The 27,991-nt window shown below is 53.8% G+C and overlaps 3 protein-coding genes and 1 long non-coding RNA gene across 6 annotated transcripts in view; 3 read left to right on the plus strand and 1 right to left on the minus strand.

Moving 5' to 3' along the window:
• The first annotated feature begins 579 nt into the window (after positions 1-579).
• Positions 580-14,623, plus strand: LOC147573745 (uncharacterized). The gene is made up of 2 exons (XR_015245005.1): positions 580-1,002; positions 14,124-14,623. It is a non-coding gene; the product is annotated as an uncharacterized LOC147573745 (long non-coding RNA).
• Positions 4,986-20,075, minus strand: NOSIP (nitric oxide synthase interacting protein). Of its 2 annotated transcripts, none has more exons than XM_086690424.1 (9): positions 19,948-20,075; positions 10,458-10,528; positions 9,797-9,902; positions 8,674-8,755; positions 6,077-6,236; positions 5,866-5,984; positions 5,519-5,706; positions 5,287-5,395; positions 4,986-5,092 (listed from the first exon to the last, which is right to left on the minus strand). In XM_086690424.1, the coding sequence occupies exons 2-9, from the start codon at positions 10,525-10,527 to the stop codon at positions 5,021-5,023; spliced, it is 906 nt and encodes a 301-aa protein (XP_086546550.1). In that variant the 5' UTR covers position 10,528; positions 19,948-20,075; the 3' UTR covers positions 4,986-5,020. The 2 variants fall into 2 exon arrangements, with proteins under 2 accessions (XP_086546550.1, XP_086546549.1); XM_086690423.1 differs by lacking the exon at positions 19,948-20,075 and adding an exon at positions 11,550-11,627.
• Positions 20,076-20,641: 566 nt separating this feature from the next.
• Positions 20,642-27,089, plus strand: PRRG2 (proline rich and Gla domain 2). Of its 2 annotated transcripts, XM_086690425.1 has the most exons (8): positions 20,727-20,919; positions 21,378-21,482; positions 21,607-21,704; positions 21,893-22,068; positions 22,220-22,259; positions 25,053-25,191; positions 26,031-26,177; positions 26,496-27,089. In XM_086690425.1, the coding sequence occupies exons 3-8, from the start codon at positions 21,620-21,622 to the stop codon at positions 26,512-26,514; spliced, it is 606 nt and encodes a 201-aa protein (XP_086546551.1). In that variant the 5' UTR covers positions 20,727-20,919; positions 21,378-21,482; positions 21,607-21,619; the 3' UTR covers positions 26,515-27,089. The 2 variants fall into 2 exon arrangements, with proteins under 2 accessions (XP_025770419.1, XP_086546551.1); XM_025914634.2 differs by lacking the exon at positions 21,378-21,482 and having other exon boundaries at positions 20,642-20,919.
• A 200-nt stretch (positions 27,090-27,289) lies between these two features.
• Positions 27,290-27,991, plus strand: part of PRR12 (proline rich 12) — a 28,778-nt gene continuing 28,076 nt past the window's right edge. Inside the window, exon 1 of the mRNA XM_086690426.1 lies at positions 27,290-27,845. Coding sequence (XP_086546552.1) covers positions 27,760-27,845 — 86 coding nt within the window. The 5' untranslated portion in view covers positions 27,290-27,759. The remainder of the gene's footprint in view (positions 27,846-27,991) is intronic.

The raw sequence follows: 27,991 nt of genomic DNA on the forward strand, positions 1-27,991 counted from the left end.
CTGAGCCTAAGTCGGTCACTCAACCGACTGAGCCACCCAGGTGCCCCTTAAGATTTATTTACTTAAGTAATCTCTACACCCAGTGTGGAGCTGGAACTCATGACCCGAAGATCAAGAGTCCTGTGCTCTTCTGACTGAGCCAGCCAGGCACCCTGTACTGGGGACATTCTAGTTTGGGTTTTCTTTTCCTTTTCTTTCTTTCTTTCTTTATTTCTTTCTTTCTTTCTTTCTTTCTTTCTTTCTTTCTTTCTTGTTTATTTATTTTTGAGGGGGGCAAAGAGGGGACAGAGGATCTGATGTGGGCTCTGCGCCAACAGAAGAGAGTCCGATGCAGGCTTCAAACTCACGAACCAAACCGTGAGATGGTGACCTGAACTGAACTAGGATGCTTAACTGACGGGCTGCCCCCTAGTTCACGTTTTTTTGAGCATGTTTGTGCCTCTGTGGGGTGTATGGGTCAGTGGAGATTGTGGGATCGTGGAGTTGGCATCTTTAGCTCTTACTAGATATTGCCAAATTATCGCTGTTTCCTTGCCTACCAGTGTGGTTAAAAAAAAAAAAAGTTCATTTCTGGGGTGCCTGGGGGGCTCAGATTTCAGCTCAGGTCATGATCTCGCGGTTCACAAGTTCGAGCCCCGCGTCGGGCTCTGTGCTGACAGCTCAGAGCCTGGAGCTTGCTTCGGATTCTGTGTCTCCCTCTCTCTCTCTGTGCCCCCCACTCGCACTCTCTAAGATAAATAAACATTAAAAATTTTCCAAGAAATTAAAAGATTTGCCTATTCTGGACTTTTTATATAAGAGGGATCATACATCATGTGACCTTGTATGGCTGGCTTTTCACTTAGCATACTGTGTTGTTGTTTTTATTTATTTAGTAATCTCTACACCCAACTTGGGGCTTGAACTCACGACCCTGAGATCAAGAGTCTCTCGCACTCTTCTGACTGAAGCCAGCCAGCTGCCCGGCGTACTGGTTTTCCAAGTTCATCCACGTTGTAGCAGGTACCGTACTTCATCATTTTTATGGCTGAATGATATTCCACTGGATGACTATAGCATGTTTTGAGTATCCATTCAGCACTTGAAAGACATTTGGCTTGTTTCCACTTTTCGGCTAACACGATTAGTGCCGCTAGGATCATTCATGTGGAAGTTTTTGCACGGACAGACTTTCAGTCTCCTTGGGTTATATACCTAGGAGTGGAATCATTAAGTTGATTTTTTTTAAGTTTTTTCTTTCTTTCTTTCTTTCTTTCTTTCTTTCTTTCTTTCTTGTTTCTTTCTCTTTCTTTCTTTTTAAGAAAGAGAGACAGCGAGAGAGAGAGGGCAAGCAGGATAGGGGCAGAGAAAGAGGGAGGAGAGAGTCCCAAGCAGGTTCTGCACTGTCAGCACAGAGCCCGACTTGGGGCTGGGGACCCACAAACCGTGAGATTACAACCTGAGCTGAAATCAAGAGCCAGATGCTTAACTGACTGAGCCACCCGGGCACCCCCCCCCCCCCCTTATTTTTTTAGTTTTTAAATTTGACTTTTAACTCCCATAAAGTCCGCTGTTTGGTTACAAATCTATGAATTCTGATGAATCAGTCATGCAACCACCCCCACAATCAAGATACCCCTCCCGTTGCCCCTCCCCCAAGCCTCCTGCTATCCACTCCTTCCTAGCCCATCCCGCTCCCTCCCTGGACAACCAAGGAATTGCCTCCGTCTATATAGTTTTCCTTTCCAGAATAAATCTCCCTGTTTAAAAGCCTGAAGAACTGCAGGTCATGGTCATGGACTCCGGTCATGGTCTCGCGGTTCGTGGGATCGAGACCCGAGTTGGGCTGTGTGCTGACAGGGTGGCGTCGGCTGGGGATTCTGCGTTCCTCTCTCTGCCCTTCCCCTGCTCTCGCTCTCAAAATAAATAAATAGACATTTAAAGATACGTACAACTAAAAGCCTTAAGAATTGCCAAGTGCCTTGGGGCGCCTGGGTGGCGCAGTCGGTTAAGCGTCCGGCTTCAGCCAGGTCACGATCTCGCGGTCCGTGAGTTCGAGCCCCGCGTCAGGCTCTGGGCTGATGGCTCAGAGCCTGGAGCCTGTTTCCGATTCTGTGTCTCCTTCTCTCTCTACCCCTCCCCCGTTCATGCTCTGTCTCTCTCTGTCCCAAAAATAAATAAACGTTGAAAAAAAAAAATTAAAAAAAAAAAAAAAAAAAAAAGAATTGCCAAGTGCCTGCCAGTGCCCTCTGCAGGCCAGCTGAGGCCGGAGCCACTGCAGGCACCCCCACCCCCCTTCCCCTGGCCTCTTTCTCGCTCTCAACTTCCCAAGCGGCGCCTAAGGGCCCTCTGCTGAGAAAAGGCACCTCCTCCTCTCCCTTCCACTGCTGCGGCTCAAGCTGCCAGGAGGCCCTTGCTTCCGCTCCCTGTCCCCTTTGAAACCTCAAAGGAAACTACTTTCTTGGACGGACCTTGACCTGCACCCTCCTGCCTCTCCGCAAAGGGGGTCTCGAAGGGCCCGTGGATCAGGGGGATTTAGGCCCCTTGTGGAAATACAGGTGCAAGGCTGGGAATCCTGGAAGCTTTGATCGGTGGTGGCAGGGCTGGCCTGAACACGTGTGAACAAGACTGGAGTCCCTGAGGAGGCGGAGAGAAAACTGGAAGGTCCCAGGGGTGGTTGTGGGCGATTAAGAAAGAGGCTGAGGGGCGCCTGGGTGGCTTGGTTGATTAAGCGTCTGGCTCTGGGTTTCGGCTCAGGTCATGATCCCACAGTTCGTGAGTTCTAGCCCCTCGTTGGGCTCTGAGCTGATGGCGGGTGCAGAGCTTGCTTGGGATTCCCTCTCTCTCTGCCCCTCCCCACCCCTCTCTCAAAATGAATACATAAACTTAAAAAAAAAAAAAAAAAAGAGGCTGATGGGGCACCTGGGTGGCCCAGTCGGTTAGGCGTCCCACTTCGGGTCAGGTCATGATCTCGCGGTTCAAGAGTATGGAGCCTCCTTGGGATCCTCTCTCTCCCTCTCGCTCGGCCCCACCCCTGCTCTCTCGCTCAAAATAATAAATAAAACTTAAAAAAAAAACCAGGCTGAAGGTTGGGGGTGTTTAGGGACCGAGGGGTGGCTTGAAATGCTCTAGGTAGAAAGGGGTTGGCTGGGAGCTCGCTAAGGGGGGGGGGGGAGATTCGTGGGGTGACAATGTGGAGATACCTGGGGGAAGAAAGGTACAGAGGATGGGAGGAAGGGCAGGGCTGGAGGTGGGGAGGTCTCTGGAAGCGGCTGGCTTCTAAGTGAACCTGACTTCTGCTACAGCCTTGAGCAGTGTGACTTTGGGCAAGAGCATCTTCTCAGGGTCAGTGGGCTGTTCTGTGAAATGGGTACAAGCGTCCCTCCCCCAGGACTGTGGCCCAGACGCAAGAGGACCATAGATCGACAAGCCCAGATGGCAAGGCCTGCCCTTGAATGTCAGTGGCAACTGGGCCAGTTTCCAGGTTCTGGGGTCTAGGGATCAAAGGGAGGTCCTAGAAGGCTCTGGGGGAGAAAATGCTGGGTTTGGGGGGGGCTCCCCAGGGTGCAAGGATGATACACCCCCCTCCTACCAAAACCTTCCCCTGCAGACACCAGACAGGGTCTTCACCAAAGAGCACCGAAGGGCACTTCCCGGCCCTTTGAGTCGGGTTTGGGCGTTCGATGAAAACTTTTTACAAAAGTGAAAAGGCAGAGACTGTTTGCTGAACGGAACAGCACGTGCCCTGAGATGTCATGCTGGTTGAGCCAACGCGTGTACACACGTGGAGAAAGCCCTAGAAGACAGAACCTAGGTGTCCCTCAGGGCGGGAACGTTAAGGCTTGTTGATCTTTGCTTGACTATAAGCTCTACTTTGCACACTGCCCACGGGTGCTTTTATGAGTCGATGGTCATTGAAAACAAAGCTCTAGGGGCGCTTGGGTGGCTCAGTTGGTTAAGCCTGCGACTTCGGGTCAGGTCATGATCTCCCGGTTCATGGGTTCCAGCCCTGGGTTTGACTCTGTGCTGACAGCTCAGAGCCTGGAGCCTGCTTCTGATTCTGTGTGTGTGTCTCTCTCTCTTTGCCCTGCCCCCCTCACCCCACCGCTGCACGCTCTCTCTCTCTCTCTCTCAAACATAAACATTAAAAACTAAATTTATTTTATTTTTTTAATTTTTTTTTAACGTTTATTTATTTTTGAGACAGACAGAGCATGAACGGGGGAGGGGCAGAGAGAGAGGGAGACACAGAATTGGAAGCAGGCTCCAGGCTCTGAGCCATCAGCCCAGAGCCCGACACGGGGCTCGAACTCACGGACCATGAGATCGTGCCCTGAGCTGAAGTCGGATGCGCAACCGACTGAGCCACCCAGGCGCCCCTAAAAACTAAATTTAAAAAACGGGGAGAAAAACCCCACAGAGCTCTAAGACCTGCCCCTGTGCTCCTCCGTAAGCTGACTCCAGGCAGGTGCACCAGGCCCCACCCTCTGCGGCCTCCTCCCCCCTGCACCCTCGGCTCTCCACACCTGCCCGGTACTGTGCAGCCCCCGGCCTCTGGCGTCCTTGGACGAGGGTTTCTTCTTGCTCTTGGCCTTCCGGCAGTCAAGGGTCAGGGAGGAGGGCTCCTGACTGGGTGCCGGGTGCTCTCACTGCATTGTTTCCTTTGGGCGTCTCACCACCCTTTACTTGGGAGAGAGGCTTTCCTGGACATCTTGCGGACTTCGAATTTGGCAGGACTCAAAAAGATGCGGCGGGATTTCTACTTGGCCTGTCAAAGCGGCGCCTGCCTACGGTCGCAGCTGGAACCTTGACCTCTGGCCGCTCTTGCCCAGTTTTAACGCCGGGCGTGTGGGCTCAGTTCGGATTTTACTCTTAACGTCAGACCACCTCAAAGGTAATTTTAGCCCACGCCTTCACACTGGGGCACTGCAGCAGGCGCACGCTGGAGGGCTCCCCGTGTGGCCCCAGGGCTCCCGCGAGGCCAAGGAAGGCACCACAAGGGCCAGTGAGTCCAAGCCTGTTTATTTGGTCTCCTGTGCACTCAGGCCTGCATCACCGGCCTGGACTTCTCAGCCTGCAGCTTCACTCCAGAGCCCGCGAAGCCGGTGCCGCCCTGGGGAGGTGGGGACAAGGCCAAGGTGGAGGCAGGTCGGGCTGCAGGGCCTGTTGGGGGGGGATCCTAAGCCCGCAAGGTGAGGCAGGACCCCAGCTTAGGAAGGCGGGGGTGGGGAGTGGAGGAGGCAGGGCGGGGTTGGGCATAGGGAGAGGACAGGGGGCGGGGTCCTGGGGAGGCGGGTCACCGCTCACCCGCTGCAGCACGATGATGTCCCGGTCCGTCAGCTTCTCCCCGTTCACGGGGTCTACCATGTCTTTGCGAATCAACTTCTCCACGCACTCCAGGGTGACCACGGCCCCACTTCGGTGAGAGTGAGGGTAGGAGACACCGATCAGAGAGGCCCCGCTCGGACTAGGGACAGCCACACTGCCCGACCCGGCCCGGCCCTGCAGGTCCCCAGGTCATCCTCCCCGGGCGACTCACGAGGGCCTCAGCACAGCGCAAGGCGTGGCGTTGCTCAGGCTGTCGCGGGTCACGGCGCACACGTAGCGCTCACTGCGTGTGATGAGCCCCACGCGGTCCACGGAGCTGTCCAGCGGCGTGAAGCGCACGGGTGTCAGGTCAGACATGCGCAGCGGCTTCCCAGACATGGGGCAGGTCACGGTGCGCGACTGTGCAGGACGGTGGGGGGGGGGGGTGGTCGGTCAACAGGCCGGGCTGGGGCCAGGTGGAGGGAGGATGGGGGTCCCGGGCAGGGAAGGAGGCGCTGGGGACACTGGGGGACTCGGGTCCTCTGTGCCAAGTGGGCACAGGGTGCTGGGGATGCTCACAGGCTTCTCCAGCTTGGTGGCCTTGGCCTCGGGGGTCAGCGACGGGATCCAGAAGCTGGGCAGTGCTTTGTCCTTGTCCTTGCCCGTGGGGCCTGCACTGGCCCCGGGGCGGGCATCATCTGCGGGAGGGAGAGGGGCCCGGATGCCGCACCCAGGGAGGCACCCGGGGCCTGCGGGACCCGCGCTCCCCGGCAAGTCCGCTCCCCCTCACCTGGACCGGTCTCAGGGGCGGCCTTGGGCGTGAAGGGGTTGAGGGGCCGGCTCACGATGGCTGCCTCCTTCTCCAGGAAGCCCCGCACCTGGTCCTGTGCCGCCGCCCGCTGCAGCTCTTTCTGTTCCTCACGCCGGGCACCCCGCTGCTTCTCGTAGGCCTGTGGGCAGCGAGAAAGAAGTGGGCTCGGCACCTTCCCGTGCGTTGTGGCGTTTGAGGGTGGCTCTTCCCATTTCACAGACGGGTAAACCGAGGCCTCCACAGGGGACGGTCCTGGCAGCGGCAGTTAGTAGAGGCTGGTAACTGCCTGAGTGTGACTCTTTTTAAGTTATTTAAAGTATATTTTGAGAGAGAGAGAGAGAGAGAGAGAGAGAGAGAGAGAGCGTGGGCGCATGCCCAAGTGGGAGAGGGAGAGAGAATCCCAAGCAGGCTGTGTACTGTCGGTGGAGTCCAACACAGGGCTCGAACCCACGACCTGAGCCGCGGTCGGACGCTGAAGCGACAGGGCGTGAATCTTTAACCCGTGGATGTTGTAATCCATGGCGTGGCTCCGCTGCCTTTGCTTGTCCCCTCCCCCACTGCAGGGCACTTAGGTCATTTCCCATTTAGCTGGTTTGGGACTCTGTGGCCTCTTTGTTCCTAGGCAGCAGGGTGGTCAGCAGCTTGGCAGGGGACAGATGGCCAGAGCTTAAACCTTGCCTCTGTCACCGAGGAGCTCTGTGGCCTCCAGTAAGTGCTGTGACTCCTCCTGGCCTCAGTTTCTTCCTTTGTAAAACAGGCTAACAATGGCGACTGACCGCGGAGGTTCACTGGGTTACGCGGGAGATTTTCGGCACAGAGCAAGTGCTCGATTCATGTGCCCGTGGGCCATATTATATTGATTTTACAGGGTAGGTACTGTAGATCCTGTCCTGCCCTCGAGGCGAGCTCCAGGAGGGTTAAGAAGCAATGAACGTTCACAGAACCCTAAGTGTGTAGGTGGTATGGGTGTGTGGAGACACAGGGACACAGTGCTGGGTTCTAGGACTGCCCCGGGCCACCCAGCTGCATGAGGAGAAGATGGAGGGGAACTGGTGCTCGGGAGGACCTCTGGCATGGTCACCCTGATGAGGGAGCACCCAGGCGGCCACTAAGCCACGCAGAGGGTATAGGCACAGGGAAAGCCACTTACTCAAGACAAAAGGCTCAACAAGAATCTAACCCTTGGGGTGCCTGGGTGGCTCTGTGGGTTAAGTATCTGATTCTTTTTTTTTTTTTTAATGTTTATTTTTGACAGAGAGAGAGAGAGAGAGAGAGAGAGAGAGACAGAGCATGAACAGGGGAGGGGCAGAGAGAGAGGGAGACACAGAATCTGAAGCAGGCTCCAGGCTCTGAGCTGTCAGCACAGAGCCCGATGCGGGGCTCGAACTCACAGGGCGTGAGATCATGACCTGAGCCGAAGTCGGACGCTCAACCGACTGAGCCACCCAGGCGCCCCAGTATCTGACTCTTGATTTCAGCTCAGGTCATGATCTCCCAGGTTTGGGTTCATGAGTTCAAGCCCCACGTCAGGCTCTGCACTGACAGTGAGGAACCTGCTTGGGATTCTTTCTCCTTCTCTCTCTGCCCCTCCCCGCCCCCCCCTGGTATTTCTCTCTCTAAATAAATAAATAAATAAATAAATAAATAAATAAATAAATAAACTTAAAAAAAAAGAAAAAATAGGGTGCCTAGGTGACTCAGTCGGTGAAGTGTCCAACTTTGGCTCAGGTCATAATCTCACGGCTCATGGGTTTGAGCTCCGTGTCGGGCTCTGTGCTGAGCTTGAAGCCTAGAGCCTGCTTTAGATTCTGTGTCTCCCACTCTCTCTCTCTGCCGCTCTGCTGCTCGTGCTCAGACTCTGCCTCTCTCTCTCAAAAATACATAAACATTAAAAACAAAAACAAAAACAAAGCATCTAACCCTCAGTGTTTCTGGAGCTCTAGGAAGCCTGGCGGGAAAAGAAGGGAGATCGACCAGCTGCGCCTCAAACACGGCGATAAACGGGGTCCCTCCTACCCACAAAATGAGTTCAGCCGTGGAAAGTGGGCATGGCTCCAAGTAAATGCCTCGAGAATTCTGATCTGTGAGCATCTCCCACATGCCCTGCAGCGCCCTCTGATTTGGTCCCGTCAGCCCATTTCAGAGGCAGTGCAACCGAGGCCCAGGGAGATGAGGTGACATCAGTCAATTTACCAAGTGTTCACAGAGAACCTAGGGCCGTGGGGTGGGCAAAAGATCTGTTCCCTGCCCCTGGGGCCTGCCATCTAGTGGCGGGAGTGGGCACATGTCAGCCACAGGCTGAGTCACAACCATAAGTGTCAAGAGGTGGGGGGGGGGGGGGGCGGGGGCAGACCCTGGAGGCCCTGGACTAGCAGGAGGTCAGAGGAGGCGACGCCTGGGAGGAGATCTGGAGAAGGAGAAGGAGCAAACCAGGAGAAGCGGGACGGGACGGTGCGCCAAGCAGAGGGAACAGCATAGGCAAAGGCTCAGAGAGAAAAGGAGCTTAGACAAGAAGGTCAGAGAGGCTCTGTGTGCTCGGGATCAAAGCCGCCCGCCCGTGCCCCCATCCCCATCACCTTCATCTGCCGGGCGATCTCCTTCTTCTGGTGCAAAATGTACTCCAGGATCGCCTCACGCTCGTACAGGTAACCATCCGGGCTGTAAGGACAGGACGGGATGGGAAGCCATAGGCTCCCTGCCCTGGGCACGCACGAAGCGTCTTCCAGGCGGCAGGTCACGCGGTGCCTAGCACAGCTCTCTGAGTGACCAGGCCATTTTCACTCTCCTGGCTTTGCCTTGTAGGGAAAATCTTGTGCAATAAAGGGCTAGCTCAGCGGGCCGCGTTCTCCAAACCCTACATGTTCCAAAGGACCCGGCCCTTGAACCAGCTCCCAGGAGGGAGCCTCTGAGCCCTTGGAATGTGCTGCCTGATAAAAGTGTCTTAGTTCACCTGGTGGGGGAGGTGGCTGGGCCATGTGGTATGAGGTTAGACCTCTGGAGGGCCTGGAGACCAAAGTCACGCCATGCCTGAGTTACCAGCCTCCAGTAAAATCCCTGGACGCTGGGGCTCCCGTGAGTTTCCCCCGGTGGGCGGCGCCCATGTCTGCCTGCTGTCACATGTCGTTGTTGGGAGACTAGCGCTGTCTGTGTGACTCTATCAGGAGAGGACAACTGGAGGCTCGACCCTGGTCCCTCCTGGGCTCGGCCCCACGTGCCTTCTCCCCTTACTGACTTAATCTCCATCTTTGTAGCGTAATAAGCCGTCACTGACTCTTAACCACCTTTCTGAGTTGCGAGTTCTTCCAATGAATCACTGAACCTGCAGGTGGCCTCAGGGACCCCGAGCCACAGTCTGCTCTCGTCACTATGTCTGTAAAACAGACCTGTAAAGTGAGCCCATATTTAGTCACTGGACTAAGCACCTTGTACCCATTATCTCACCGAGGCCTCTGCCAGACCACAAGGCGGGGAATGGTAAATGCTCCACACATAAGCTATTATTATGTGCCAGGCAATGATCCAAGGGCCCTACCCTCTGTTGCGGATGTATTCTTTTCCACATCCCTGGGGAACACGTTAGGATCATGCCCATGTCTCAGATGAGCACACTGAGGCTCTTGAGGGGTTAAGGGGCTTGCCCAGGGCGCCCTGGCTGTGCAGGCGGTTCCCCACACCCCCCAGTGCAGTTCCCCAGCTCACGTGACGACAGGGTCGTGGCAGGGCTGCAGAGAGAGGCAGCAGCAGTCAAAGTCCTTGACAGCATCCCGGCTCAGTCGAATGTTCTGGGTCCCATAGCCTGAGGCCGCTGGGGACAGACAGAGGCAGAGGGATGGAGGGACAGGAGAGGTGCCCCTTGCGAAACCCCAAAAGAAAGGCACAGAGAGAACTTGCATGTGGTGGGGGGGGGGGGGTGTTGGGCGGGACTCCGAGAGACAGGCAGTCAAGAGCTCAGGCTGTGTGTGTGCATTGGGGGCGGGGCATAACCCTCAGGAAGGCGTCAATCCAGAGGGTAAGTGACAGGCTGTCACCGAAGTAGCCAGGTAGAGAGGCTCACGCCTGACTCCCCTCAGCCCAGACTCAAGGGCCTGGCCCTCTCGGGGCCTCAGTTTCTGCCTCTGGAATATGGCTACGACAGCAGTGATTCCTTCCTCAGTGGGGAGCTGGGAGTCTCAGATGAGTTCACGCCCACAAGCGCCCACTGCAGGGGCACGGGATCGCGTGGGCTGTTACTCTTAGTGTCATGACCATCGGTCGGCGGGTGGGGTGGGGGGGAAAGAGACATGCCCAGAAGACACAGCCGGAGGTGCAAAGTGAGATGGTGCCTTTGAGATACAACTGTGCCCCCTTCCAAACCCAGTACCTGTGTCCTTCTTCTTCTCGTGGTAGGTATAGACGGCCCCTGCCGTGCAGTTCTTGCCGTGCCGGGTCATCCTGGGGGGAGGAGGAGGGGACAGTTGCAGGGCTGTGGTGGAGGGAGGCCCCAGGGAGGACAGGCCCTCGGAGCCGACCTGCCCCTGGCCTTGCCAGATGGGAAAACAGGGGGTGGGTCAGCGGAGGACAGTCTCACATGCGTCGACTGGTTAGGAAATACTCACAGACTGCAAAAAGAAAGACAGCATTTTACTTTGGAAAGTGACCTACACTCTGCTTGTGGAATCATGCATCAGAAGGCGTGCACCCTGTGAGTTATTCTGAGGTGGTGGAAGGAGGGTTCTCTGAAATCGAGAAGTTCTGGCAGCAGATGAGGATGCGTGGGGCTCCTTACATACAGACGTGGTGAAGTGAGGGGCCTCAGAGATGTTCTGTTTGGGGTTATGTATGCATGTGTGTGCTCGGTGTATGCCTACAGGCTCACTGCAGTGGAGTGCGGTTTTGGGGGGTTCACCCCCCTCTCGCCTGGGTGGGTGAAAGCACACGTAAGCAAAGGGGAAATCTGCACTATGGTCCAATTGTTTCCAAACATGATCGATTGCACCAGGATAAATTCACATTTTCTTTCTTTCTTTTTAAGTTTATTCATTTATTTTGAGAGAGAGAGAGAGAGAGAGAGAAAGCATGAGTCGGGAGGGGCAGAAAGACAGAATCTCGAGCAGGCTCTGCACTGTCAGCACGGAGCCTGATGCAGGGCTCGAACTCACGAACCGTGAGCTCATGACCCGAGCCGAAGTTGGATGCTTAACTGACTGAGTCAGCCGGGTGCCCCGGAATTCACATTTTCTTTTCTTTTCTTTTTTTTTTTTTTAACATTTGTTTATTTTTGAGACAGAGAGAGACAGAGCATGAACAGGGGAGGAGCAGAGAGAGAGGGAGACACAGAATCGGAACCAGGCTCCAGGCTCTGAGCTGTCAGCACAGAGCCCGATGCGGGGCTCGAACTCACGGACCATGAGATCGTATGGAGAGATAATCCAGCTCTCTTCAGTGAAAACCACAGTGAGATAGCACTTCATACCTATCATCATCAAGCTGACAGGCGAAACTTCAAAAAGCTGGGTAAGACCAGGGCTTGGTGAGGACACATGATCGGTTTCAGGACCCTTAAGGCAATGCAGCGGGGAGAGTGGACAGGGTCAGCCTCCTGGAACACAGGCTGGTGGCACTTTAGCAAGGTAAGCATAGGTGATTCTGCACCGTGGGTGAGGGGCCCCAAAGACATTCTCAGAGACACCCACAAGGAGCATGCCCAAGGATGTCCACAGCAGTGTTATTTATACCAGAGGGGAGTCAAAGGCACCTGATGTCCCTCCCTGGGAGAATGGGTGGTGACAGCCCATCCTGGAGACCACCCGGCAGTGAGATGCAATCCGCTAGATACATGCAAGGTGTCACAGGTGGATCTTAACACTGGGTATAAAAAATAAGAAAAAAACTTATTACTGGGTATAAAAAATAAGAAAAAAAAAAAGTAAGGGGCACCTGGGTAGCTCAGCCAGTTGAGCATCTGATTCTTGATTTCGGATCAGGTCATGTTCCTGGGGTCGTGGGATCGAGCCCTGAGTTGGACACTGTGCTGAGGGTAGAGCCTGCTTAAGATTCTCTTTCTCTCCCCCTCTGCCCCTCTCCCCTGTTCATGTGCACACACTCTAAAATAATAAAATACATAAAATGTAAAAAATAAAACAGGATTACTACCAATCTACGTGTGTGCAAGATAGTACATTTTATCGTTTTACTTATTTTTGAGAGAGAAAGAGGGCGCATGGGAAGGGCACAGAGAAAGGGAGAGAGAGAGAATCCAAAGCAGGCTCTGCACTGTCAGCTCGGAACTTAACATGGGGTTCAAACTCACGAACCGTGAGATCATGACCTGAGCGGAAATCGAGAGTTGAATGCTTAACCACCACACTGAGCCACCCAGGCGCCCCAAGATAGTGCGTTTTAAAGAATACTTACAAACAAGAGCGTATGTGTTCTGCATATCAGAGTGGTTGCCCATGTGTCGGTGGGGACTAATCAGGGGCTGGAGCTACAGGAGGGGGTTGTAGGCTATAGGGATCAAGGATTGGGCAAGATGACCTTCAGCCTGGGCTTGAGTCCAGGGTTGGCCCCGCACTGGCTGTTGTGACCCTAGGTTGGCCATTTCCTTTCTCTGAGCCTTGGTTTAACTTGGCAAAAAGTTAATCATCCCTGGGACAACCATGGGATCTCATTGCCGAGACTGGATTTCTGTGACAGCTGAATGAGTCCTGCTCAGAACCTGGCACATAGGCGGTGTTCAGGAAATATTCTCTCCGGCTCTCTGGTGTGAGAAAGGTCCAGAAGGCTGGGGTGGAGCCGGGGGCAGGGGGACACAGCCAAGGACTCCCAAACTGCAAAAAGTAACTTTGTCTGTATTCCCCTCTTCTGGTCGCCTTCAGACTCTTGTCTTTCACATTCAGAACTTGAACCACAAAACTCTCTCCCTCTCCGACCTATGGATCTCGCTCTCCCCCTACTGGCGATTTCCTCTCAGAGGCTGATTTTTGTTCTTCGGTGTATGGACATAGATCTGATGCGTGTTGACAGAGATGTATGCCCTTGTGACTGCCACCCCAGTCGAGACACAAAACATTTCACCCCAGTGGTGGCCACTGCGCTGCTTGCGACAGCTAACCTTGGTGAAACACCCCAACTTGACCCATGGCCCTCCTCCAACTTCCCCTCACCCCCAAGCTTTTGAGCAAACATCCAGCACCTGCTGTCTTCCCTCGCTCACCTGCCAGGCACTCCTCCCCCCACCCTCTGGCTTCAGCCCCAGCCCCCCCAACTGCTACTCATGAAGGTCGCATTGACCTCCTCATGGCCAAATTCCCTACTCTATTCTTAGTTGTCAACTGCCTTGACCCTCTGTGGGATTTGGCACACAGCTGCTTGTCTTGTGGCCAATGACAGGGGTTTCTACACTCTCTGGCTTCATGGCCATGGCCGGAGACATTTTCCCTCCAAGAGTAAAAGGCAACTACAGAGGCAACCTTTTTTTTTTTTTTTTTTTTAACTTGGCCAGGTGATAATGGAACAGTCCCACAGAACACTGCTAGATCCCTGACCCCACGCCAACTCTCTGTGCCCCCATCTCATTGATTGTCCAACCTCAACCACTCGCTAAAGTCTGGCCCATGGGGCGCCTGGGTGGCTCAGTCGGTTAAGCGTCCGACTTCGGCCCGGGTCACGATCTCGCGGTCCGGGAGTTCGAGCCCTGCGTCGGGCTCTGGGCTGATGGCTCAGAGCCTGGAGCCTGCTTCCCATTCTGTCTCCCTCTCTCTCTCTGCCCCTCCCCCGTTCATGCTCTGTCTCTGTCTCAAAAATAAATAAACATTAAAAAAAATAATAATAAATAAATAAATAAATAAATAAAGTCTGGCCCATGACCATTTTTCAGATGGGCAAAAGGATTCTTAGAAGTGAAGCCATTGCCTCGGGCAGCGGTTCTCAAAGTAAGATCCGGGGATCCTAGAGGGGTTCCTAAGATACCTTCAGGGGGTCCATAAGCTATTTCCATAATAATACTAACATGTGTTTGCCTTTGTTACTCTCGTTCCCTCACAAGTGCACAGTGGAGTTTTCCAGAGACAGCGTGACACGTGAGGATGTCATTGCTCCCACCGCAAACTGAATGTATGCTTCTGCATCCTTGGGTTTTAAAAATGTTTTAGGGGCGCCTGGCTGGCTCAGTTGGTGGAGCATGTGACTCTTAATCTCAGGGTCCTGAATTCAAGCCCCACAGTGGGTGTGGAGCCGATTTTTAAATAACGTTTTATTATGCTAAGAGAAAGGAAGCTGGCACAAAGGCCATGTATTGTAGGGTTCCACGTATAAGAAATGTCCAGAACAGGCAAATCCATGGAGACAGAAAGCAGAATGGTGGTTACCACAGGATGGGAGGAGGGGAAGTGAGGAGTGACTTTCTGGTTTCTTTTTGGGGTGATGAAAATGTTCTAGAATGATAAGTGGTGGTGATTGCACAAAATAGTGTATATATCACTTTAAATGGATGAATTTTGTGTTATGTGAATGACTGCTCAATAAAAACCTTTTTCTTTTTCTTTTTTTTTTTTAACATTTATTTATTTTTGAGACAGAGAGAGACAGAGCATGAACAGGGGAGGGTCAGAGAGAGGGAGACACAGAGTCCGAAACAGGCTCCAGGCTCTGAGCTGTCAGCACAGAGCCCGACGCGGGGCTCGAACTCACGGACCGCGAGATCATGACCTGAGCCGAAGTCAGCCGCTTAACCGACTGAGCCACCCAGGCGCCCCAAACCTTTTTCTTTTTTAAAGTTTATTTAGACAGAGAGAGAGAAAAAGAGAGAGTGAAGAAGGGGCAGACAGAGAGGGAGAGAGAAGAATCCCAGGCAGTCTCCACACTGTCAGTACAGAGCCCGATGCGGGGCTCGAACCCATGAACCGTGAGATCATGCCCTGAGCTGAAACCAAGAGTCGGACGCTTTACCGACTGAGCCACTTAGGCGCCCATAAAAACCTTTTTTCACATCAGGTTTAATTTTCTGGTACAGCAAATATGAATCGATAGAACTCACATAAACAAAAGTTCTCTGGAGTCCTGGATGACTTTTACGACACGGAGACCAAAAAGTTTAAGAGCTGCTGGCCACGGGCTAACGGGCTGGTGGGCGGCCGTGGCAGGACCCACCGCGGCTGTATGGTCTCCTCATTAGGGCCAAGTTCAAAACAGAGAACAGAACTACTGCCATCTGCTGTCGCTAGTATTTCAGAGAAATTCCAAAATCCTATCTCCTGCTTATCATCACGCCCCACTTCCGGGGGAGGAAACAGGCTAGAGCATCCCCCAGCTGGGAAGGGGAACCCAGGCAAGCAGGCTGCGGAGCCGCCCCCTTAACCACGTGACAACTGTCAGTCCTCCCAAGAGGGTGACAGTCTGAGGACACAGGCCAACCCATTCCCCCCCCCCCCTTTTTTTGTACAAAGCCTTCAAGATCTGGACTATGCTTTACTCTTTCAACACATTTCAATTCACACGCGAAACTTTCACTGGAGATACTTGACCTCTATTTAGGTTTTGTGATTTACGGCTGCCAAGGTACATTCACATACCGCCTCTGTTCCGAACACGCTTACAAGGTTTCCGATAACTCGGTCTAGTGTTGGCGTTTCTATTCAAATGAATTAAAATGAAAGAACCGAGAAAAATTCAGTCCCTCAAGTCAAACTAGCCATTTAGTAAAGTGCTGCACGGCCTCTTGGGACTAGCAGCTAGGGCTCGAAGGGCACAGGGCACAGCGCTGCGATGGGACTTTTAAAAACCATGACCACAATACCATTAACACGCTAATGGTTCTGGCTGGCGTTCAAATTACCGACTTCCTGCCGTCTTTTTCTGCAGTTGGTTTTCTGAACTCTAAAACCCGTGGCTCTTAACCTTTTGGTGGGGTCAGAGATCCCTTTGAGAACCTAGAGAATGCCACACACCCCTCTCCCTAAAAGGTGTGTGCCAGGCCATTCCAGGGGTATGAAGGCTTCTGTGTTAAAGGAAACCAAGGAGCTAATTACACTCAAGGAAATCACAGACTTAGGACGGGGTGTAAGCAGTACCGAGAGAGTTCGCTAAAAGCAAAAGTGAGCATCTGAGATTCTCTGTTTTTTTCAAGTTTTTATTTATTTAAGTAATCTCTACGCCCAACATGGGGCTCGAACTCACAGCCCTAAGATCAAGAATCACACACCCCTCCGACTGAGCCAGCCAGGCACCCCCAGAGATTCTCTATTAATAATGGCTGATGCAGGGGCGCCTGGGTGGCTCAGTTGGTTAAGCATCTGACTTTGGCTGCGGTTAAGATCTTGCAGTTTGTGGGTTCAAGCCCCACATTGGGCTCTGTGCTGACAGCTAAGAGTCTGGAGCCCGCTTTAGATTCTGTGTCTCCCTCTCCCTCTGCCCCTCCCCTGCTTGTACTCTCTCTCAAAAATAAATAAACATTAAAAAAAAATTTTAGGGGCGCCTGGGTGGCTCTGTTGGTTGAGCGTCCAACTTCAGCTCAGGTCATGATCTCGTGGTTTGTGGGTTTGAGCCCCGCGTCGGGCTCTGTGCTGACAGCTCAGAGCCCGGAGCCTGCTTTGGATTCTGTGTCTCCCTCTCTCTCTGCCCCTCCCCTGCTCATGCTCTGTCTCTCTGTCTCTCAATAATAAATAAACGTTAAAAAAAAAAACAAAAAAACAAAAAACTTTTTTTTTTTTTTTTTAATTTAAAGGGACACCTGGGTGGCTCAGTCGGCAGAGCGTCCAACTTCAAGCTCAGGTCATAATCTCACGGTTTGTGGGTTCAAGCCCTGCGCTGGGCTCTGGGCTGACAGCCCCGAGCCCGGAGCCCGCTTTGGATTCTGTGTCTCCCTCTCTCTCTGCCCCTCCCCCACTCATGCTCTGTCTCTCTCTGTCTCTCAAAAATGAATAAACGTTAAAAAGAAAAGAAAAGATAAATAAAAGAAGTGGAAAATCATTTTGCATCCCCTGACGACACAGTTGGCGAGGCAATCATTGCTGAGGGATGCCCTTAAGGGAAAGACTGAAGGGAACTGTATATTCGCAGGGCGCCAATACCCGTTATCGGAAAGGATAAAAATGTAACTTCACAGTGCAGGTTTGGCTCTTCCTATCTGCATCAGTCAGCTAGGGCTGCCAGAACAAAATTCCATCTACTGGAATGTGGCTTAGACAACAGACATTTATTTGTGGAGATATTTATGGTTCTGGACGCTGGAAGTCCAAGATCACGGTGCTAGCATGGTCAGCTTCTGGTGAGGACTCTCTCTTCCTGGCTCCCGGATAGCTGGCCGCCTTCTTGCTGTGTCCTCACAGGGCAGAGAGCGTGCTCTCTGGCATCTCCTCCTGTCCTAACAACACCAACCCCATGCGGTAGGACTCCACTCCCACGATCTCACGTAACCTTCATTTTGTCCGTCACAGACAATCTCCGAAACAGTCATATTGCTGGCGAGGGCTTCAACATAAGGAACGTGGCAGGGATCAACCAAAAAGGGTCAGGATAGTAAAGATTTTGGACTTTGGGGCGCCTGGGTGGCTCAGTCGGTGGAGCGTCGGACTTCGGCTCAGGTCATGATCTCACGGTTCGTGAGTTCGAGCCCGGGGTCGGGCTCTGGGCCGATGGCTTGAAGCCTGCTTCGGATCCTGTGTCTCCTTCTCTCTCTGCCCCTCCCCGACTCGTGCTCTTTGTCTCTCTCCAAAATAAATAAACATTAAAAAAAAAAAAAGATTTTTGACTTCGTGGCCCATTGGGCCCCTGTCACAACTACTCAGCTCGGCTCTCCTATGGCAAGAGCAGCCATGGACACCACGGACATGAACGTGCATGGCTGTGTTCCAATAAAAGTTTCCTTGTGGACACGGACATCTGAATCACATAAATTGCCATGGGTCACAAAATATCATTTCTTTTGATTTTGTCTAACTTTTTAAAAATGTTACAACCGTTCTTAGTTTGCAGGCTGTACAAACACAAGTGGGGGTTGCAAATCATATATCCAATCAAGGAATAACATCTAGAATATACGAAAGACTTATAACTAAATAATAAAAAGATGAGTGACCCAATTTAAAAATAGGCAAGGGGTGGGGTGAGGGGGCGCCTGGCTGGCTCAGTCCGTAGAGCATGTGACTCTTGATCTCAGGGTTGTAAGTTTGAGCCCCGTGTTGCGTGTAGAGCAATTACTTAAAAACAAAATCTTTAAGGGGTGCCTTGGTGGCTCAGTTGGTTAAGGGTCAGACTTCGGCTCAGGTCATGATCCTGCAGTTCGTGAGTTCCGTGCTGACAGCTCAGAGCCTGGAGCCTGCTTCGGATTCTGTGTCTCCTTCTCTCTCTGCCCCTCCCTCACTCGCACTCTGTTTCTCTATCTCTTTCTCAAAAAATAGACATTAGAAAATTATATTTTAAAAATCTTTAAAACTAAATGGGGGTGCCTGGGTGGCACAGTCAGTTGAGCATCAGACTCTTGGTTTTCGCTCAGGTCATGATCTCATGATTCATGAGATTGAGCCCCACAGACAGCATAGAGCCTGCCTGGGATTCTGTCTCTCCCCCTCCTCTGTTCATGGGTGCACTCTCTCTAAGTAAAGAAATAAAACTTTACTTTTTATTTTATTATTTTTTTTTAATGTTTATTTTTTGAGAGGAGGGGAGAGGGGCAGAGAGAGAGGAAGACACACAATCTGAAGCAGGCTCCAGGCTCTGAGCCATCAGCACAGAGCCCGATGCGGGGCTCGAACCCACAGACCGCAAGATCATGACCTGAGCTGAAGTCTGACGCGCCTAACCGACTGGACCACCCAGGCGCCCTAATAAAACTTTAAGTAATGCGATAAAAAACCACAGTGAGATACCAGTTCAAACCCACTAGGAGGATGGCAACCGAAAAGTCAGATCATAACAAGTGTCGAGAAACTGGAACCCTTACACACCGAGTGGGAATGGAGGCTGTGGCAGCCACTGTGGAAAAGTCTGGCAGTTTCTCAAAAGCCTAAAGGTAGAGTTACCATTTGATTCAGCAGTGCTGCTTCCGACAGAAATGAAAACACGTCCACACAAAAATTCTCACAAATATTCTCAGCAGCGTTATCACAGAATCTGAAGCAGGTTCCAGGCTCCGAGCGGTCAGCAGACAGTCCGACAGGGGGCCTGAACTCACAAACCCCAAGATCATGACCTGAGCCAAAGTCGGATACTCAACCGACTGAGCCACCCAAGCGCCCCATAGGCGATAGGGATTCTTACATTATTCTCTGTGAGTTTGAACAATAAAACATTTTCACAATAAAACATTAAAGTAAAACCCTTCGAAGCCCAAGTTCACACCGACTCAACAGCACCATCGGGATGAGAACCCAGGTCGGCCTGACCCCAGACCTCCCCAGAGGAAAAAGTTAAAGCCTCCACCAACTCTGAGAAGGAAGGAGTTGTCAAAAAAAAAAAAAAAAAAAAAAAAAAATGCAGAGAAGACAGCGGCGGGCGACTGCACAATCTCCTCCGCCCTCCCGGTCACAGATGGGAAACTGAGGCCAGGAAAGGGGGTCCTTCTTCCTCAAGTCCCACTCCTTAGACCCTCCCAAGAGTCCCAGTCTCCTCCTTCCCCTGGGACCCCCGGCCCATAGCCCTCTACGGTGGAATACCAACACTTAAGAAGTGCCGGGTGGAGGCCTGGCTACCTCCCGGGGATGCCGGGAGATGTAGTTCAGCTTCAGACATGGGGCGCCTGGAGTCGTCTATTAATGATTGACAGGGAGTCGGGAATTCGAAACCCCGTTCCTGTCTCCCTCAGGACCCCAGAAGTCTAGCCCGCGGGAAAGCGATCGCAGCAACACGATCCCCCCCCACCCCCTGGAACTCACCTCACAAACGACTCCTCGACCCTCGGTCGCTTCTTCAACTGTGCCCCTACACCGGAAAGGAGGGCTGTTTTCCCCTCAGCGCTACGCCCACTTCCGCCCGGAAAAAGGACCGGAAGTAGAGCTGCCCCTAGTTGCCGAGATACTCTTCCGACTTGGTAAGTCCTCCCTTCTCCTCTCGCTCCCTCCGGAAACCTGAGTAGTTTCTCGAAGGTTCCGGTTGGTGCCGCTGGCACGAGTATAGAGCACGCTTAGTATACACTAGGCATTTCCCAGGGCGGACGATTTACTGGTTATGTCCAGGCTTTGCGTCTCTGCAAGTCTGAATTGAAGGATTAACCACTTCCTCTAGAGATCGGGAAGCTCACTTCCCCAAGTATATTAGCCACTTTTCTTGATGTGTGTTGAGAGGCAATTGAGAAGGGACAACTCCCCTGTCTCCAATTTATAAGGAGGGCAGGTGAGAAATCGGAAGTCAAAGTCCTTCAAATCACCTCAGAAAGCGGGAATTTACTACAGCATCCACCTACCCCCAGGGACCAAGGCATACATTTCCCACCAGTTTCTAGACATCTAGGCATCTGGACACCTAGACATTTATTTCCCTAGCTCACCCAGGCAAGCTTCCATCCCAGGGGACAAACAAGGGAAGAGGTGCATATCCAATCCCCTAAGTGCCTCCACGGTGTCGGTGTCGGGAACCCTGGCGTCCCTACAAGGCTCTGGACCTTAGGCCCTTCATCCTAAGGTCCCTTTAAATACTTTGTCCCTTACCTGAGTCCCGCCCAGGACAGGTAATCACAAACCCCGCCCCTCTGCCAGAAACCGGGATCCGTCTGATTACAGGGAGAGGGGCACCCCTCCTTTCACTCCCCTCCCCTCTCCCCTATCCCCCATTCACAGCTGGCCTTAGCTGGCCTGGCCCAGGAAGCCCCAATTAAAGAAGAGGGGACAGTCGCTCACAGGTCTGGGCAGGTAAGTGAATGTCCCCTGGAGGCAGAGCCTGGCTTGGAGACCCTGGTCCCCCAGTTCTCTGCCCCTCTGGGACTCGGAAGCTTGGGTCTCCCAGTCCCAGGTGTCCAGGACCCCCACTCCCTTTGCCCCCCCTGGACCCAAGAATATACTGTTTGCCTCTCCTGTTCTGGTCTCTCCTGTAATCTTTGATCTCTGTGGGTGGATGTGGTAATGAGCACAGGGAGAGGCAAGTATAGGTGGAAACTACCTGGAAGAAAGGAATCTTGATCACCAACAGACATGTTTAAGAGCACCTACTATGTGCCAAAATTCATGCTGGGCGCTGCAGACCCGGTAGAGAAAAAGATAAGCTCCCTGCTCCAGTCTCTGGAGGCACACACAGCTTTCACTCAAATCCTGCTTCTGAATCTTGCAAATTGCACGACCTTGGGCAATTCTTTTATCTCCCCGTGCCTCAGTTTCCTCATCTGTAAAACGGGGATAAGAACAGCACTTCTGTGAAAACTAAATGGAGTTGATATAGGTAAACTACCTTGAACTACCTGGCCCAGGATACAGCCTAGGTAAGCGTCTGCTATTATTATTACAAATCATTACAATTTGTGGACCATAGAGTCCAGTCAGGGTGACCTGGCCCCATTCCCTAGGGGCTGAGGCACCTGATGTCTCCACCACGCCCCGTTTCAGGTGTTCGTAAAATATGAGGGGCTCCCCCTCTCTGCTGCTTCTGTACCTGGGATTGACCACCTGCTTGGACACCTCACCCAGTGGGGACCAAGACCCAGGTGAGTGTCTGGGGGAAGAGCCCGTGTCCAGGCGCAGACTCCACCTTCCCCTGACTCAGGAACCCTTGCCTCCAGTCCCCTCCTCCCTGAGCACTCCATAGCTCCCCATCCCCTGAGGTTGAGATTCTTCCATGTCCCCAGTCCCGGGAGCCCCCCATTTCTCTATGTTTCATGTTCTTTGGGTGCAGAAGTCTTCCTGGACTCCCCAGAAGCCCAGAGCTTTCTAAGAAGCCGTAGCCGGATTCCACGAGCCAATCACTGGGACCTGGAGCTTCTCACACCAGGGAACCTGGAACGGGAGTGTCGTGAGGAGCGGTGTTCCTGGGAGGAGGCACGGGAGTATTTTGAGGACAACACTCTGACGGTGAGAGCCCCTCTCCCCAGGCCCTGGGATGTCCTGGCCCCCAACTCCCTCTACCCTGGGTCTCAGAAGTCGGGGCGCAGGCAGGTTGGGGGGATGGACTCTCCCAGCTGATATGCTGTCTTTCCACCTGCTCTACTCTTACCCCTTCAAGGAGCGCTTTTGGGAGAGCTACATCTACAATGGCAAAGGAGGTGAGTGGGGTGTGGGGGGGACCCCTCTTGTTCTGTGCAGCTAAGGCAGCCCCCTTCCCGTGGAGGTCCGAACCCACACCCCCTGCCCCAAATGTGCCTCCTGCAAATTCCATGCTCCCTGAGTTCCTGGAGGTAGTTATCAAAAGAGTCCCCTCCTTTGAGACTAGAGCCCCTGCCTGAGGAACCTACCACACTTATCTGGAGGAGGCCTCCTGTCCTTAGGAAGGAGGAAGTGCGGGTGGAGAGAGGGGTGACAGCCCAGGGGCCTGTCAGGCTTCAGGCTCAGAGGTGCTAACCTCTTTGGAGTGCAGAGCCCCGGCCCCTTTTGCAGCTTGGTTGCTAGGGGGACTGCTCCCTAGCAACAGGGCCTGGCCAAGGCAGGCCGGGCATTGTAAGCCTGTGCATCCTCACCTGCCCAGTCCGCCCACCCCCAACCCTTCCTGTGAGTTCTAAGGCCCCACCATGGCTGCAGTCTTGTTGCTAAGGGGGGACTGCTCCTTAGCAACGAGGCTGGGCCAGGCCGGACCAAGGAAGCCTGCAGCACTCACTACCTGGCTGGCTTCCCCTCCCCCATGGGCCCATCCCAGCCTTGGCCTGGTTACTAAGGAGGCCTCCCTAGCAACCACACCTAGCCAGGCTCAGGACCCAAGGCCCACTGCCCAGGGAGGAACCCCCTCCCGGTACCAGATGCCCCACCCCTCCCCGTGGCCTGGTTGCTAGGGTGGATGCCCCTTAGCAACAAGCCCTGGGTCTGCTGGAGTCCTCACACTGGAGCCTGGTTGCTAGGGGAGGTAACCACCTCGCTGCTGGCCTAGTGAGGCCCAGTGGCTTCTTTTTTTTTTTTTTTTCCCAACGTTTATTTATTTTTGGGACAGAGAGAGACAGAGCATGAATGGGGGAGGGGCAGAGAGAGAGGGAGGACAGAGAGAGAGGCAGGGTCGGAAACAGGCTCCAGGCTCTGAGCCATCAGCCCAGAGCCTGACGCGGGGCTCGAACTCACGGACCGCGAGATCGTGACCTGGCTGAAGTCGGACGCTTAACCGACTGCGCCACCCAGGTGCCCTGAGGCCCAGTGGCTTCTTGAATCCACCTGAAACATATCAGAATCCGGAGGGCCTGCCTTCTGGGCGCAGCTCTTCGTTAAGGGGGCTAAAAGCCACCAGGGATTCACTGTTTGAGGAAAGCTCCCAACCCAGTGCTACAGGAAGTCTCCCCAGCAGCAAGACAGAGGAGGGCCTCACAGACCTTTGGAGTTCTCCCTGTGTGCCTGTTTCTCCTCAGAAGCATGGCCTTGGATTGCTAAAGGCCTAGGGTCCTAGCAAAGGGTCCCCCCGAGTTCTAGACACCCAATGGTCTGTTGCTGGGGGGAGGTCCCTAAATTCCCCCATTGATAAATGGATTTTTCATAGCCCGGTAAATTCAGAAGCCTTCCCGTGGATTCTCCTCTTCGTTCAGAGTTGAGGTCTCGTCCCTCAGTGGCCTGGTTGGTAAAGGGACTGCGTTCCAGAGGGGAAGTGTTGTTAGATAAAACACAGGACACCCCCACCCCCATCAGCTAAATTTGAATTTTAAACACACAAGAATAGGGACGGCTGGGTTGCTCAGTCGGTTAAGGGGTTAAGACATCCAACTGGACTCTTGATTTCAGCTCAGGTCATGATCTCACAGTTTGTGCGATCCAGTCCCGTGTCAGGCTCTGCCCTGACAGTTCCGAGCCTGCTTGGGATTCTCTCTGTCCCTCTCTCTCTACCCCTCCCCTGTTCATGCTTTCTCTCTCTCTCAAAATAAATAAATAAACATTAAAAAATGCTCATGAATAAATTTTTTAGTCTAAGTATGTTCTTTTTAAAATTTTTTATCAAAAAATTTTTAAATGTTTTTTATTTTTGAGAGAAAGAGCGTGAGCAGGGGAGGGGCAGAGAGAGAGGGAGACACAGAATCCGAAGCAGGCTCCAGGGTCTGAGCTGTTAGCACAGAGCCTGACATGGGGCTTGAACCCATAAACCATGAGATCATGAACTGAGCCAAAATCAAACGCTCAAACGACTGAGCCACCCAGACGCCCCTTTTTAAAAACAATTTTTAAGTTTATTTATTTTGAGAGAGAGAGCGAGTGTGGGGTGTGGGGGGGGGGTGGGCAGAGAGAAGAGAGAGAGAATTTCAAGCAGGCTACACTCTGTCAGCGTGGAGCCAGATTTGGGACTTGAACTGACGAACTGTGAGATCATGACCTGACCCTAAATCAAGAGTCAGATGTTTAAGTGACCGAGCCACCCAGGCACTCCTAGTGTCCTAAATATTACATGGGACATAGTTATACTAAAAAAATTATTCATTGTATATCTAAAATTAGTATTTAATAGGGTATCATACATTATTATTTGCTAAATCGGGCAATGGTCAGTGTGGGGGCAGCTGAGCTCCCTACCCAGATGGATTTTGTTTAGGAGGGACTCAAGCCACACTGTGTCCAGGGAGGGGCCTCTGTCACCACGGGGATACAGCTGCCATATTTTCCAGTCCTGGATGAAGTTATCGTAGACCCTTTATGTGTTTGATCTCAATGAATTTCACAGCCTGTGGGGGAGGAGTTATTCCCATTTTACAGGGCAGCAGATGGAGGCTTATAGAAATGAGTACGTTCAGTTGCCTGGAGTCACATACCTAGGAAGTGGCCCCAGTTCTGCTTTGCTTCTTGGCCTGTACTCCTCCCTCTGTGGGAAGGCATTGGGTTGTTGAGGTGGGTGACAGCCCCTGACATGGTGCCACCCCCCCTCCCCTTCCCCACTGCAGGGCGTGGACGTGTGGATGTAGCAGGCCTGGCTGTGGGGCTGACATCGGGCATCCTGCTCATTGTCCTGGCCAGCTTGGGAGCCTTTTGGTATCTGCACTGCCGACGACGGGGTAGAGGCCAGCAGGCCTGTCCCCAAGAGTAAGGGGGATTCAGAGAGAAGGGGTTTGAGGGCTGGAAAGCAGGGGGAGGAGAGGAAGGAGGAGACGGGTCAAGGATTGGGGCAGGTGGGCACCAGAGGAAAGGTCTGAGAAGACTATCACATGGAAAGTCAGTCTGTGAGCTTGCGTATGTCCAGTTGCGTGTCTGTCTGTCTGACAATATCCTCAGTAGCTGGCACACAGTAGGAGCTCATTCAGTATCTGCTGCGTGTCTTCATGGTACCGTATTTATGTGTGACTATCACTCTGTGTGTATCGTGTCTGGCGAGGCTGTTAGCGGTAAGGTCTCTGGGTGTCTGCAGCATGTCAGTTTCCGTGGTGACAGGCTGTCACACATGTTTGTGTGTGCCTTATGAGTTGTCTAGGCATGTGTTTCTCAGTGGCAGGGTCTAAAAAGGTGCTTGAGTGTCAGTCTTGGAAGTATAGTGGGTCTGGGGGTTTTTAGGAAGAGTTTATTATAAGAGGGGCACTGGGAGATTTGTGACTGGGTGTATCTCTGTGTTATGTCTGTATCAGTGTGTGTCTGCCTACCTCTCTGCAGGGCTGTTTTTTTTCTCCATGACTCTCCCTGTGTCTGGAACACATGAATGTCTGTGAATGAGTATATCTCAGCAGTTGATGTCTGTCTGCCTATGTTCATCCGCCTCTCATTCTGAGGTGCTCTTCTGTGTGGCGGGTCAGGTTCAAGGTGACCCTCATTTCCTCTGGTCTTTCTCCCTTCCACCCTCAGAGTCTCTGTGTCCCTAGGTCTTCCCTCCTCCTCCCAAATCTCTCTATCCTGTAGGTCTCTCCTGCTAACAGTGTACTTTCTGTCCCCAGGGCTGAGCTCATTAACCCCCTGAGTCCCCTGGGCAATGTAGGCCCCCCGACGCCCCTGCCTCCACCGCCACCCCCAGGTCTCCCCACCTACGAGCAGGCGCTGGCGGCCTCTGGGGTGCACGACGCACCTCCGCCCCCCTACACCAGGTACTGGGCTGGGCTTCTACCCGGGGGTGGGGCTCAGAGGGGAGGATGCTCCGAGAGGAGGGGCGTGGGCTCAGGGGCGGGACTTGGAATTTTGAGCTTATTATCCGGGGCGAGGCTTGGAGCGCGGGGGCGGGGTCCTATGCAATTGTCTGGGGGCGTGGCCCAGCGTTGTAGGTGTGGAGCCTTACAGGAGGGTGGGTCTTGTACCCAGAGGGTCCGCGATTGGCTGAGACGCCCGCGGGCGGGTCGGAGTGGTCTTAGTTGAGGGGGGAAAAACAGCCGGGTCTTTGACTCCCCATTGTGCCCCTCCCCATGCAGCCTCAGGAGGCCTCGCTGAAGAGCTGTTTCAGAGCTGGTGTTCCCCAGATTCACAGCGGATTCCAGAGCCCCCAGGCCTCTTAAACCACGTAGCTGAGCTTGAGGAGTGGTGGGAGTAGTGGTCGTCCGGCCCGAGGCCTACCCTGGCACACGTGTTTCCGCCAAGTGCGGATACACGCGTATCCCCGGCCAACGTGTTCCCTCGTCCCGGGTTACTCGCGGGCCCCCAAGCTCTCCTGACGGTGGGGGTACCCGGCAGCCCCGCCCCCCGGGGGTAGGCTTGCGTGGAAACTCGGACCCCGGCGCGTGGGCCCGGTGTACCGACTCGCGTGAGTGAGCAGGTGTGACAAGGCCATCGCCCTCCAGTGCTACGGGCCACACACACGCGCATGTTTTCGTGTGCTCTCCTTGCACACGGGCGCTCTGCAATCCAGGGAAAGGGTGGGGGGCATATTTGCAAGTGTGCTCTTTGGGGTCAGGCTCGCATTGCACCGGGAGGCTGGAGTTGTGCTTCTCTCGTAAATTACAATGCTTTTGTAAAAGAGACAAAAAGTGAACGCAAAAAATAAAAAACAAAAATCAAACTGAATTGCATTCCCGGGTGCGTCTGCGCGCGGCGGAGTTGGCTTTCTGTACAAACGCTGCGCCCTACACCCCCAGGCCGTGCTAGCGCTCTGTATCTTTCTCTCTCGCTCTCTCTCTTTTTTTTTTGCATTTGCACGGGATTGTGGGAGGAAGCGGAGCGCAGCCAGACACCCCGCCGCCCGCCCCCCCTTCCCCTCCCCCCCTCCCCCAGCCGCCTTGTGCAAAGATGGCTGCACCGTGAGCGCAGAGGAGGAGGAGGCGGCGGCGGCGGCGGCGAGAGAGCGAGCACCCAGCGCCCGCACCCACCCCGGGGCCGCCCGGGACGCCCCCTCCTGAGCGCGCTCCCTCCCTTCTCTCTTGCAAGCGCCGGGGCAAAGGCGGAGACAGCGGGGTCCCTCCTACCCCCCTTTTCCTCCAGGGGGAACCCCCCTTCCCCCCTCCTTGGCTCGGCGGCTGCACCCCCTCCCTTGCCCGCCCCTCCGCCCCTGCCCCCTCCCTCCCCAGCCCGGGGCCTTGCCGGGCCTTCGGCGGCTGCAAAGAAAAAAAGAGAGAGAGAGAGAGAGAGAGAGGGGAAAAAAAAAAGCAGCAGCGGAGGGAGCGGCGGCGGAGGAGAGCGCGCGCGCGCCCCCTCCCTCCCTCCCTCCCTCCCCCTCCCCCCAATTTCCACCGCGGCCAATTCATGGACAGGAACTACCCCAGCGCCGGCTTCGGGGACCCGCTCGGCGCCGGGGCGGGATGGAGTTACGAGAGGTCAGCGAAAGCTAGGTAAGGAGCTGAGGGTGGCCTGGAGGAAGGGGCCAAGGGGTGGGGGCCCAGCCCGGCCGGGCCTGGCCCGCCTGGCGAAGCGTGCATCGCAAACTCCCCTCCGGCTTGCAAGGGAGCGGCCTTCCTCGGTTTGCAACAACGCCGCC

The sequence above is a fragment of the Puma concolor genome, chromosome E2 (genome assembly GCF_028749965.1).
Source record: "Puma concolor isolate L17-30 chromosome E2, mPumCon1.1.hap2, whole genome shotgun sequence".
Classification (NCBI taxonomy): domain Eukaryota; kingdom Metazoa; phylum Chordata; class Mammalia; order Carnivora; family Felidae; genus Puma; species Puma concolor.